Consider the following 14034-nt stretch of genomic DNA (forward strand, 5'->3'; position numbering starts at 1 on the left):
CCCCCCCCCCCCCCCATGAGCTTTATATCTTTTACTCAGCCCGTTTTCCTTTTCACTACCTGATGAACTGTTTAAAGCCCTATGGAACACGTTGCGAATTAAGTTGTACCTAGTGGAAACTGAATGCACAGATTCGCAGTGCAGAATTACACCATTAGTGGGCCTTATGAAGAGCTCCGTTTCCAACGTTGAGATGCTGTTCCTCCTTTCCACCGTCACCAGTATATCCAAATTTGTGACCCCCTTTCCGCCCCCTGTATGCTCGATCGTAAAAGCCAAATTTGGATGCTGGCTGTTCATGAACTCCAAACAATTTTTTGAGGGCACGCTGTCCGTACGTCCATACCCCAGCATGATCACCGATGTATCCAGCTGAGACAGTTGGTTTTAATGGGCTGGCGTTCAGGGATTTCGTTTCAAACTGGCCTAGCAATATCATCGCCAGAGGAGGAGCGCATGGGCTCGCCATTGCTATGCCCAATTTCTGTCGGAGAAAGTGATCTCCGAACCAGAAAACAATCCTGGGTACGCTGTTCTAAAAGACCCCAGATATCCTCTTTTGATGGACCAAAAGCATCTATTCATGGAAATGCTTGCCCACCTTAGCTTGCACAACGGCAAAAGCCTCAATGGCTGGTGTGTTGCAATATCATTGGCAACATCTACGCCGTTCTTGGCGGACTTTCTACTTTCTAAAGACTTTCTTCATCGTTCATCGTTCTACATCGTTCGTCTAATCTTGGACATCGTTCAACGAAAGACCAGTTTTCCTAACGCTCAAAAGGATGCAAGCAAGACTGAGGTCTTGTTTATGATAACGTGCCGCGTATGATGACTTGCGATGAGCATCAGCAGCTGGGCTGAAGGTGGGTCCTTCAGGGAACGCTAAGCGTCAAGCAAACACTCGAACCTATCTCAGCCGACACCGAGAGAGAGAGCGCGCGGAGGAGACATTTTCCTGACGTTACAGTATCGAACGAGAGGCTGTGCCGGACGCACGCCGTAAGTAGCTGCGCTATGAGACCTTGCTGTGCAGCGTTGGAAGTGCCCCGTTGAACAGCTGCTGTCTGGTAGAAACACTCACGTGAAACAACTGTTGCCTGGTAGAAGCGCTGCCGCAGACAGCTGCTGCCGAGTAGAACCGCTCCCATGAGACAGTTGCTACCTGGTAGAGCCGCCCCAGTGAAGCAGCTGCTGCCTGGTAGAACCGCTCTCGTGAAACAGCTACTGCCTGGTCGAACCGCTCCTGTTTAAACACCTAATGCTTGGTAGAACCGCTGTCGCATAACAACTGCTGCCTGGTGGAGATGCCTCCGAGAAGTTCCTGCTGCCATGTGAAGCTGCCGCTGTCCGGTGAAACTGCTACTGTCCGGTGAAGCGGCTGCTGTCCAGTAAAGCTGCTGCTGTCCGGTGAAGCTGCTGCTGTCCAGTGAAGCTTCTGCTGTTCGGTGAAACTGCTACTGTCCGGTGAAGCTGCTGCTGTTCGGTGAAATTGCTACTGTCCGGTGAAGCTGCTGCCGTCCGGTGAAGCTACTGTTGCCCAGTGAGGCTTCTGCTGTCCGGTGAAGCTACTGTTGCCCGGTGATGCTTCTGCTGTCCTGTGAAACTGCTGCTGTCCAGTAAAGCTACGCACCGCCATCTGCCTTGGTGAGCAGCCGTGTGCTGGGTTCCACATGAAATGCAGTGAGGTGAGCGACCAAGCTGTCGATAACGTAATGCTTTTTTGCTGCATAAATGTTCTTGCTCGACCACTCTTCGGGCTTTGCCACCTTATATAAGTCCATGGCGCACAACACTTTGACCTTCTAGACAGTGTGTGACATATTAGACCGCTTGTGACGCGTTAACACGGCATGCATGCTGTTGCATGCTGCTATCTCGGACATATGGCTGAAAGAAAACCTGAGGTGGAACATGCTCCGTCAGCATTGTCATGGTCAAAGCATAGGAAAACCGTGGTCAAATCGGCTGCATGTCACGGTCTTCCGCACTGTGTCAATCTCTTCGCATCAAGAAGGTGACATGTCGAACATCTTTAATTGCGCTGCGCATCTATGGGTAGAGTACGAACAGGTGTAGGATGCGCGGCATCCTACAGATACATACGTGGTTGTTCAACATGCCAATGACTTCGCATCAGAGAGGTGGCACGTCGAACATCTGAAGTTGCGCTGTGCTTCTATGGGTAAAGTAGGGACAGTTGTAGGATGCGCGACATCTTACAGATACATGCATGATTGTCCAACATGCCAATGGCGATAACACTAATCACGTCCAAAAGTGGGACGCCTGGGAATGTATCACAGCACAACATCGTTCTAACAGGACAAGCAGATTAGATTGGCGAGGTTGATACAAGCGTTACTGCCATGTTATCCACCGATGTATGCTACTGAAATGTTGCAAAAGTCGTAACGTCTCAACGTCATGTGTCGCTTGATGGGAATGAGCGGGCGGGCGTCGAAAATCGAGCAGCGAGCATTGCTTATAGGGGCGAATCAGTTGCCTCAGGCGGCCTTAATCGCTGAATAATTAATCACAGTTACAATGTGTATTGCGTGAATTACCATGTCAGCTAAAACAGCGAATCCGAATGTTCCACAGATTGCTGACAAGGCCGTGAACACTCGCATTTGATACGGCAGCTAAGTTCTTTCAAATGCGACGGTTTCGCATGCATTCATTCATGTTTTTGCAATGCGGCTTGGATTCCCCAATGGTATCAGGAGGGGAGCCGAACCATCCCGTGTTCTCTTTGCGTACAGCCTCTTCCACAGCTTCACGTGGCGGCCCACGTCTGTCGCATATCATATCTTGAGCCTCTTTAGCTAGCTCCAGCCATGCCGCCAAGCTGGTCTCTGTCTTCTCTGGCGCTGGCGCTACGCCGGCTGACCACCGGGCGGCGTGTTCGCCGTCGTCGCCGGCTGTCATGCTGCACCTCCCTGGGTGGCCTCTACACACCTCGCCAACGTCACCACCTACTGACTGTCCTACCTGCGCGTGCGCGTCGACCCGCGGTCGGCTACGGCCAGACGCTGTGGGTGAGCACTCTGATGGAGCTCAGTCAGGGGCTCTGCATGCTGCCTGGTACTTTGTTCTAACCGCAGTTCGGGCCGCGCCTGACCATCGCCGTCGGCAGCGTCGTCAGCACCGCCGGCATCGCGCTGGCCAATCTCGCCGTCGACAAGTCGCTGGCATGGGTGGAAGTGACCTACGATTCCTGAACGGCCTCGGCGTAGGCCTGGTGTACACAGTTCCGATTCTGGTCGGCTACAAATGGTTCCCGAAGAACAAGGGCCTGGTGAGCGGGGTGGTGGTCGGGGGCTACGGTCTGGGCGGCATCATTTTCACCACCATGCAGACCAGCTTTATCAACCCCGACAACGTGTCGCCGGAGGACGACGGATTCTTTCACGACGAAGCGCTGCTGGACCGTTCCGAACGTGTTCCTGCTTCAGGCGGGCGTCTGTGTAGGACTACAGTTGGTCGGTTTCCTTGGCGTTCGTGATCCCCCCTCGAAAACGCCACAGAGCGACAGCGCTCCAGAGGCTGCGAACAGTGAGCTGAAGACAGAGTCGGAGGCAGAAATAACCGGGGAGCTCCGGCGCGGCGGTGATGTTTCAAAACACAGCGTCGCAGGTGGCGACAGAAACGTGTACTCTGTGAAGGAAGCACTCAGGACTCTGGCCATGTACCAACTTCTCCTGGGTTACATTTTGAACACATTTCCCATCAGCTTTATTACCGTTATGGAAGGCCTTCGGGCAAACCTTCATCAAGGATGACTTCTTCTTGGAGCTGGTCGGTTCCGGTTCTTCGGTCTTCAACATGCTCGGTCGCATAGCCTGGGGATTTTCGTGCGACTTGTTCGGTTACAAGCCAGTCATGGTATTGATGTCCGGGCTGTTCTGTTCCCTCATGCTCACCCTCCAGTCCACCTCGGAGGGCGGCAAGGTGATGTTCCTGATCTGGATCTGGGCCATTTTCTTATGCTTCTCCGGCACGTTTTCCGTGGTGATCACGGGCACAGCTGAGACCTTCGGCGCGGAGAGCGCCGGCCAGATCTACGGCTTGATCTTCGTGGTTGGCTCCATGCTCTCGATCTTCTCGTCATTTCTCAACAACCTGCTGCTCGACCGCTACGGCTACTCGCTGCTGCTGCTGGTCACCGGCCTGATCAACGGCGTCGGCTTCATCGTCACGCTGACCTTCCACCACCGAAACGGCGGACTGTAGACTGACGTCAGCACACTCCGAGAACACGTGACATGGCGTCGCACGAGCAGCCGCAGCCAGGACCGCCAGAACGGAGACAGCTGCGGCGCGGGCGTCACGGCGACGCGCTCACCGACGTCGCCTGTATTGCTGCTGCGAGTAGCTTGACGACAACAGCTATGTGTTTGGCCTGTCATGACTGTACCGATATCTGTTGCAGTAACAACAGACCCTTCAGCAACAACAGAGCAGTTGTGTGCGATGGCTTTTGTATTCACATTGAATTTGCATCTACTTTGTGTACGTATCGCGTCACGTTGCCTGACCCCAGAGAATTGGCTGCCATGATGAGATGGACTCAGTTCCCTTGATGCGACTGATGCGCTCTGCTAGTGATCATACAATGGTCCCAAATGCCTACGAACGGGCAGCTTTTAACATGAGATTTCATGCCCGCTGTGTCCGCCTTGTATGCTACGCCCCGTTTGCGGCATTTTCATGAGGTGAGTAATGTTTGTCTTGCCACTTTTATCTTTGCGTATACCGGCGTGTTTAAGTACATGCTAAACCTTTTTTGCCCTGCATTTGTGGAGTTTGCGACCGTGCTGTATGATTTTATTTGCTTTGCATGCTGAATTGAGCTGTAATTTGTGCCAAACCGTTGTGCACCTGACATGAATAAACGAACACACTGATGCTCTTTTACATCCATGACGCCTCTTTTCCTGCGGCTGGGCACAGTGGCAAATACGAGCTTAGAGGGTTCGTCCATATTTGTTCACTGTGTTAAGCGCAATTTCTAAGGTTGGATAAAACAGGCTCGACACGCATTGTCTGTTCGGGTACCGCAGCAGAAAATCCAACTGCACACTTCAAAAGTTACGTGTGGTGCGACCCGTGCGCGAAATCCTGCCAACGAAAAATTGTTAAACATCGTTCGCTCACATGCATAAATACCCCATTCGAATGCTCTCTCTCTCTCTAAGTTTCTCACGACCAAAACGCTTTTTCGATGAATGTCACTGCCAGCTGCAATGTGCATGTGTCGAAGCTATTGGGCCGTGCTACCACCAACTGTTATCGCCCGTTCAGGTTGAGGCCCTCCTCATGTTTGCGATCAGCGGGCTAGCGAAGATATCGTCCGATCAGGAATTGGGGTCTGCCGAATGTTTTAAAATGATACGTCAAGTTGAGGTCGGAAGACTACCAGCAGAATATTTGAACTGGGAGCCGGGCGAGATGGAAGTGCGCCTGTGTGGCTGGTGCCTGCATGACTGGTGCCTGTGTTGCTGGTGCCTGCATGACTGGTGCCTGTGTTGCCGGTGCCTGTGTGGCTGGTGCCTGTGTGGTTAGAGCCTGCGTGGCTGGAGCCTGTGTGTCCAGATCCTGACGTAGTTCTTAGTTGCTATATGTGGCACAATTCTTACTTGATTAACGATCAAAGATTAACGTTACGTTAAGGTGGGTTCAGAGCGGAAGGAACTCTCTAGCTGAACTGAAGAAGACGCTACAACAGCCAAGTCTCTAAATACTCGCACGGCCTCATCATGATGAATGCATCGGAGGCTGCACCTAGGAACTCCCCAGAGGTCGTAAGCGTTAGAGCATGCTGAGACGACAGAGTGGTCCTATCTAAGAGCCGCTGGGTGTCCTCGCTGTCGAGTAGTGCAAATGCACGCCGCAGCGCGCTATCGTTCTTATCTCTTTGCAAACACGAATGACATCTTCCTAGTGACACTGCTGAACAATCGTCTTACCTGTATTCAGATCGTGTGTTGTCGCACACGTTATGTTTTGTCATTTTGGGCTGTGTTTCTGCGTGCGTGCAGGGATGTGCTCCGCGTGTTTTTTGCTATAACTCCGCCCGTTAGTGAGCAGTAGAATACTGGCGATTCAAGAAAATACAACTGGACGTCGCAGAGCTAAGCTTCCATGGGAGCTCCTTATGCAATGACCGTGTGAATATCATGCCCGGTCCACAGTCTCGTCACAGCTTTGCGTGTTTCAATACTGAAGTTTCACCGTAAGCGTGTAAAAATACCTATATTGCGGTTCATGATATCAGTGCATAAGTATTCGATCAGTTATATCTGCTTGAAAGTGAACGATATAAGCCCAAATGCTTGGACGGCCGACGACCTTTTCTGAACTCGCTATTCGTAGTGGTTTTCGGGCAGCTTTGCAGTGAAACAATCAATAATGCTACGGCTCCATGATTAGACAGACAGACTAAGCAACGCAATCCCACCAATAGGCGAAGCAAATGCAAACTAAATACGAAAGCAACGACAGACATCACACAGAGCTCTGTTATTGGCAATGGATCTTTCGCTGCTAGAGCCCGTATCGGTACAGCCGTGACAAGACCGAACACATAACTGTTGCTAAACTACTCGCAATGACAACACAGGTGACATCGCTGAGCACGTCACCGTGACTCTTGCGCCGCCATTGTCTCTTCTGGCAATCCTGGCACCGCCCGCTCGCGCGAGCCATGTCACGTGTTCTCCGAGTGTGCTGACATCAGCCTGCCACCCGGCAGCCACCGCGCTAGTCTCCTTCCGTCCCTTGGGTACTTCCCATGGTAACTCCTCGGTGCTCTGTCCTCGGATCCTTCTTTGTTTCTTGGCCTGATGCTTCACTTTCTCGCAGTTTCTTGTAATTGGGTCCGATGGCCATAATTTCTGGTTTATCCAATTGCTTGTCTGGGATGAGCCCTTCGCCCAATCCGTCACTGAGCTGGACTACTTCCCAGGATCGGCTGCGGGGAATCCTCGGGCAGCGCCTGCTCGTGCGACACGCCATCACCTGTTCTCCGGGTGTGTTGACGTCAGTCTGCAACCCGCCGACCACTACGGTAGACATCCATGAGGAAATCAGGCACTGGAGATAGTAATTAGGTCAACATTATTGGATGAGTCAGCACCTCCCCAATCGATTTTAGGGAATGACAACCTTGCCTAAGGCGTCTTCTTTTTTAATGTCTAGCCTGAGCCTTCCAAATGAATATATTTCTGTCATCGGAGCCCACGCCTTGCAGTGCTTGTTACGTGAGCCTCGAGCAGGGGCGCATCCAGAGCTTTGCCAAGGGGGGCACAGGGTTGCCAAGGGGCCCCTTGACACTTAAAGGCGCCCCCCTCCCCAAAAGAAATCGCCGGGTATGGTCCATTGGTTGCTGCAGACATCTTTGTTAATAAATAAATAAATAAATAAATGTATATATATATATATATATATATATATATATATATATATACATATATATACATATATATATATATATATATATATATATATATATATATATATATATATATACATATATATACATATATATATATATATATATATATATATATATATATATATATATATCGGCCACGGCCACGAGGCCGAACCTGCGCGGTCTAGGGAGCCTGCAACGCCTGGCGTCGAGTTTTTGTAACCGAGGTAAGCGAGCGCGTATACTCAAAACTACGTTACATAATTTGTACCACTCGTCAATTCTGACCCGAATGTTGGAACATATACATATGCATCTAAAAATAAACATATGCACACACACACACACACACACAACACACACACACACACACACACACACACACACACACACACACACACACACACACACACACACATATATGTATATATATATATATATATATATATATATATATATATACATATCTTTATAATATTTATGCTCTCAATAACTGGAAGAAAGACCAGATGCTCCCGCGAGTTCAATTCCATCTCAACTTTACAGTAAATATACTAACGAAATCATGCGTTAAATGACTGCATTAAATAAATCGCCGACATTTTTCATTTCAAAATGGTCAAGTGGGCTCTTTTAAACGAATAACACGCAGAAACTTTGTCTGCGTGTTAGCCTAGGTTAGGTTAGGTTAGGCCATCTGGGTTGTACAGAGTTAGCAAGGATTCAGCGAATGTAGATTAAAGATCAAAATTGGTCAACAATTTGTATTAGCGTTGGGAAGCCATGCCTGCCCAGATATGTTCAACATTCGGGTCAGAGCTGATGAGTGGAACAAATGATGTAGCGTAGTTTTGAGCATACGCGCTCGCATACCTAGGCAGCAAAAACTCAACGCCAGGCGTCGCAGTCTCCCTGGACCGCGCACCTTCGGCCCCGCGGTTAAAACTAAGCCATGGCCAACAAGTGGACGAAAATGGTGTTGCATCTGAAAGAAGTACTTAAAACGCCTTTGGACACCAAATCGTACATCAAGAGATGTTCCTGACGTATATTTCATCTATGCGGTTTTTAGATTAATGACAATAACGTAGTTTGAGTTTATAGTGCTGGCCTTTGCAACACCGTGAAATGGTGCTGAAATCTGGTCGAGGAATTGGAAGAGTAGGGTAAAGTAAAATTAGAAAGAAGAAAAATTTAAAAGAATAGAAACCGAATTTGTAGCTGATTACTAAGTGGGCCCTCAGGCCCATACCGACACGGAACCGACTGTGCGGTACTGGTAGTGCCTGGCCAACATATAGGCCCATATCGACTCAGGGGTCCCCGATCGGCGCAAATGGCCCTCTGATCGATATTTGAAGTTCTGTCTTCTCAGGTAAGGGCCCCTGAATAAGACTCTGAACAGCCATTTATGCCCTTAGACACTCCGATCGTGTCCTTGATCGTTGGACCTGTGACCCCCTTAGGATATTCGGGGTTCCTTGGACACTATCTCTGGCCGGCTTGGGGCCCTTTGACAACACAGGGCCCCTGTTAGGCGTTGTGGGCCCCGAGTAATGTAAACTGCTGCCTCCGGCTTTGTCCCTGCTTGGGAAATGGGCCCTCGGGCCTATGCCACCACGGGGCCGACTGTGCGTTGCTGGCGGAGTCTGACCAAAATATAGGCCCTTATCGACTCAGTGGACCCCTGATCAGCGCGCAGGGCCCTCCCCCTCGCGTTGGAGTGCCCAGCCCTGCGGGCTGAGGCCCCTGAATGAGACCTCCGTCTGAATTTTCGGGCCCTTCGGGCCCTCGGAACCTAACGGGGGGGGGGGAATATGTGCCCCCTGTGCCCCCAGCCTGCGCTACTGGCCTCGAGCCCCACCATCCCAGTGCGCAATTCCACATGAATGACAAAAGTTGGTGGTGAAGGTTAAACGTGCTGTAATGCTCGACATGATCCGTCCTACCCTCTGACGTCACCTCACTTCCAGCAGGCCATCAGTAACAGCCCCAAGACAGCCCAGTCAAGGGCAAATAGCAGATGAGGGTGGCTCGAACCCACCCCGCCTTGTGTGGATCAGTCGGAAGGTTGGTATTCTAACCAACTGATCTAGAGGGACCGTCATAGAAAGTCATGCCTGCTGGCTTGAGGCTCACGTAGGTGTAAACACATATTTTGGGATACATTTTTGGTCGCCAAGATGTTTTGTTTATGGCAAAAAAATTATTGGTTTGACCATGGTGACTTTTAACATGTTCCAACGTTTCTTTGATATCAAATGCCACGCTATCTGTTACAGTGGATTAAGTGAGGGACTGTTACGAGAACCAGTCTCATAGGTTCGGAAGCGTTGGTGTTGTCAATAAGTTTGTCCGTCATTTAGTCTCTCCCATGCATTACTGACGGATTACGGCGCGTGTGTTTCATTTACTAGAGTACAGTGGTTGCAGGATGTGTCGTATGCTACAATCGGGGTATAGCGAGGTTTACGAGCTCCGTACCAGAGAACGGTGGATCGCTGAGTGCTTATATTGTGTAGCGCACAAGGTATGCTGCTGGGTGTTATTTCCTTTAAGTAAGGTGGGACTCCAGACTCCTTCCTCAATTTTGTGGTAAACCTACAATTTTGTGAAACCCCTGGTGTGCTTTATCCCTCATTCCTGGTAGGCTGTAAATTCCAACCAAATTTGGATGAGGTTGCATCAATCTTCGCGAGTATTGGATCAAAGTTACCATTCAGGGAATTTTTGGTGTTTGTCTCATGCAATCTAGGCCTCAGATTGTTGAACTGTGGAAAATGCTTAGAGTACAAGCTGTACCTTAAGCATTTTCTATGTGAACACAAACTCAAGTTGTACTGCACAACTGGGATGTTTGTTCATGCATGAATGTAGCTGAATTGGGGTGGGGAGGTCATTGGGGCCTTAGCCTCCCTTTGCCAACATGTGCACATAGGATACTTGGTTAATGTGCAGGAATGGCATGTCATCATGGGCACAAAATGGTCATTGTGGTGGATGTACTTGAAGACACCATCAAACAACAACAAAAGGAATGGCATGTGACCCTTTCAAAACCCTGGGTACATAACTGTGTTGATGTTCTTGAGGCTGTGAAGTTATTAATGGTGTAATTTCACCATCACAGAAGGTGCTTCTCTTCCACCTCTTACCTTCTCTTATGACATGCACAAAAGAGATGACCAAAATTAATGGTGATTTTCAGTGTGTAGTGCCACAAAATAATCTTGAGGCTGCATGGTGGCAAATGGAAAAGCTACTGCCAGAATATGTCAAACAAACCGGCTTGTCTCGAGGTTTGTGCCACTTTATCTCAAACTTTGGGAGGATGGGCTGGATTCACCCTAATCTTGCCAAACAAAAAGAATATCAGCATGATTGCAATGCCCAAATTTGGTGTGTGAACCTGGGTCGGGCTTTTGCCATACACCAGCAGTGTTCAACCTCCCCCATACTGTGAACAGTACATCATGAACTGGACATGTCCATGGTCTGCCCAGCATAGGAGCAATAAACCAGAAAATTTTCAGCACCTCTTTGTCTTCAAACTGAGTGCTCAGAGATGGGTGCATGGTCACTACTATTTTTAGCACACAGCCAATTTTCAGTAAATTTTGATGTTCAGAAGGCAATGCCAGGGAAAAGCACCCCATAAATATTGTATGCAAAAATAATTTATCAATTTGAGGCACTTTCCCTAGCCTCAATTTGATGTCAATGTGATGATGATGAAAATTGTGATGTCAGCATGCCAATGTTGCCTAGGTGTCCAGTGCAGTGGATTGATTTTTTGCAGACGGCCCTCTGGAACCTAATTAACACTTGGTATCTTTATATTATTTTATTGTTATTTAAGGTATCAGTCATGTATTACATATTATATTATTGTTTTGGTCATATTGTCACATGTCATATATTATTATATTATTATATTTTATTATTATTATGTAAGGTATAATTATATTATATATAATTATATGTAATTAACATAAGGTATTAGTCAAGCCTGGAGAAACACTTATTTGAATAGGGGCATGTTATGTGGTGGAATGTTAAGCACAGCAAGGTGCATATTTCAATGAAAAGTGATATGGCTCTTGTCAAACATTCCAGTGTGTCCTCTGCACATCACTTTGTGCTAACTGCTTGGCAGGGGAGCCCAGTGAAGTAGCATCAGCATATTTCAAACCAGGAAGGGAAGCATGTTATGAATATGGGCATACTAGACTGGTGGGCTATGAAAGCTTCAATACTGATGTAGCTTGAGCAGACTCTTATCTGGAGCTGAAAACTTATGCATCCATTGCTTTCCTTGAAGCCAAACCAACAGGTTGCATTTCCATTTTGTGTTAAGAATAAATATAACTTTCATCTTCAGAAAAGAATAAAGATGACATAACTCATGCTCGGTCTTTTGTTTAAGACATTTAATGTGTCAGAAGGGAGATCAAGTTTTTGGCTTTTGGTAAACTTATGACAGTAGGTATGTTCCTTTAAGCACACTTGAAATGAATGATCTTACAACTTCATACAAACACAATCTTACATTCACTCATAATGTCAACAATCATGTCAGATACCTTCCATGTGTGATACCTTCCATGTCAGATACCTACCACTTTGTCTCACTGTGTCATAAATGGAAGGATGCTATACCAGATGGAACAGTAGAATGTGAAGTAATCACTGAACACAAGTGTGACAGCTATACCCAGAATGCCTTGGACTTAGTGCCAGCTGTAATGATGCAAAATATTTTTTCAACCAGCATTCATCCCAATACCACTCACTATACAATATGGGTATGCCTCTTAATTTTTTTTTATTGTTTTCTTTTGACAGCACCAAATTGTGGGAAGGCTGCAGCACTGACTGTGAAGTGGCTCAACATGAAGCCTTATTTTGCTAACCCCTTAACTTGAAGCAGTGTTTTGCACCACTGAACATGTGCTGCTTTTGTTTAGAGCACATTTGATAAGTGAATGATGGTGCACTTGATGACAAAAATGGTAGGCATTATTGTTTTTTTTCTGTTGAATGTTAGAATAACATTTCTCACTTAAATGATGAAGTAACATTAGCATGGGTCTCGGTCGCAACAGCGGCGCGATGAGGCAGGATGTTGTGAAGAATGAGCTGGCCGCGTGGCTTCCGTGAGCAATGCTTGACGGTGACCAGAAAATGATTGCTAAGAATGGTTTGGTCCAAATGGCCTGTGACAGTACCTTCCTTCAGTACCTTCGATGATTGGGCAGGCTTCTTTCCCGCCCTTGAGTTTCCAAAATGTGACGTAGTCAACCTTTACGGATGCTGCACGCTGGATTTTGGGAGATGAAGAGCATTCATGCTTTCACTGCAATGACTAACTCTCTGCCTCTAGGTTAAACAGTGGAAACTAGATGTTATTTGCGATTTCAATCGACCCCACCGTTACTCCTGAGCTTCCTTACTTTTGTTCATTTGACAGCTGGCGTGGCGCTGACATTGAGACAACTTTGGACATCTTCAGGTGGTCATGAGCAACTGAAAAAATGATGAAAAGTTTTCTGTGAATACCTATTTTTCGCGTGCAGTGTCATGAAACTGATGGCCGTGCACTGCTATTCTCAGGTGGCACTCGCAGTTTAGAAACCGGCGTCGAAACGTAAAGGAAATGGTTGATGATATGTCAGACGTAGCCCAAAAATAGCGCTGAATATCTAAAACTCGACAAGATGCAGCGCTGAAATCTTTGATGTGCTGAGAAAATAGGTAGACTTTCATCTTTATCAGAAGCACATGCATTGCCACATGGTACTTTCACAACAGCTAGACGGATCATACTTGTGTGATGCGCCCTGCAGTTTGATGGACATGTCCGGGTTTTCCCATTTTACACGGAACATGCATTGTTACTCAACTCGCACTGCGTGTTGCAATGCTGAAGACATCATCACATGCGTCGATAAATGACCCGCAGGCTGTGTTATTGCAGGACCGGCGCTCCGAACATGGCATCAATGGAAGTAGATACAATGGACGAGGAAGTTGTAGCGGGAACGTCCAAGAGCGACAAGAAGCGATTTGAAGTTAAGAAGTGGAACGCTGTGGCGCTATGGGCATGGGACATAGTGGTGGACAACTGCGCCATCTGCCGCAACCACATCATGGACCACTGCATCGAGTGCCAGGCCAACCAGGCCTCGGCCACCAGCGACGAGTGCACGGTGGCGTGGGGCGTGTGCAACCACGCCTTCCACTTCCACTGCATCTCGCGCTGGCTCAAGACGCGCCAGGTGTGTCCGCTGGACAACAGGGAGTGGGAGTTCCAGAAGTACGGCCACTAGGCGGCGCTCGGCGCCAGACGGGGCGGACCGGTGGAGCGCCGAGCCAGGAGGACGGCTGACGGTCCCAGCTGACTCGAATCCCATTATCCATGTGATGTGAAAAATAACCACGATTTGGCGGCCGCTCACCGCGGCACCTACGATGCTGCACTGCGTGGCTGGCGTCCGGGTTGAGAATACACCGCAATATACGTTCTTAAACCAGTTTTGCCCTTGAAAAGTTGAACCCGCATTGCAGACATGCCACGACTTCACAAACCGTCGAAT

General features: G+C 48.3%; 1 protein-coding gene across 2 annotated transcripts; it reads left to right on the forward strand.

Moving 5' to 3' along the window:
• The first annotated feature begins 1626 nt into the window (after positions 1 to 1626).
• Positions 1627 to 13972, forward strand: LOC119099407 (RING-box protein 1A-like). 2 transcript variants are annotated; one of them, XM_037222550.1, is made up of 2 exons: positions 1627 to 1647; positions 13416 to 13972. In XM_037222550.1, the coding sequence occupies exon 2, from the start codon at positions 13432 to 13434 to the stop codon at positions 13765 to 13767; it is 336 nt and encodes a 111-aa protein (XP_037078445.1). In that variant the 5' UTR covers positions 1627 to 1647; positions 13416 to 13431; the 3' UTR covers positions 13768 to 13972. The 2 variants fall into 2 exon arrangements, with proteins under 2 accessions (XP_037078445.1, XP_037078444.1); XM_037222549.1 differs by lacking the exon at positions 1627 to 1647 and adding an exon at positions 9885 to 9968.
• Positions 13973 to 14034: the final 62 nt, after the last annotated feature.

The sequence above is a fragment of the Pollicipes pollicipes genome, unplaced genomic scaffold (assembly GCF_011947565.3).
Source record: "Pollicipes pollicipes isolate AB1234 unplaced genomic scaffold, Ppol_2.1 Scaffold_4740;HRSCAF=5597_pilon_pilon_pilon, whole genome shotgun sequence".
Classification (NCBI taxonomy): domain Eukaryota; kingdom Metazoa; phylum Arthropoda; class Thecostraca; order Pollicipedomorpha; family Pollicipedidae; genus Pollicipes; species Pollicipes pollicipes.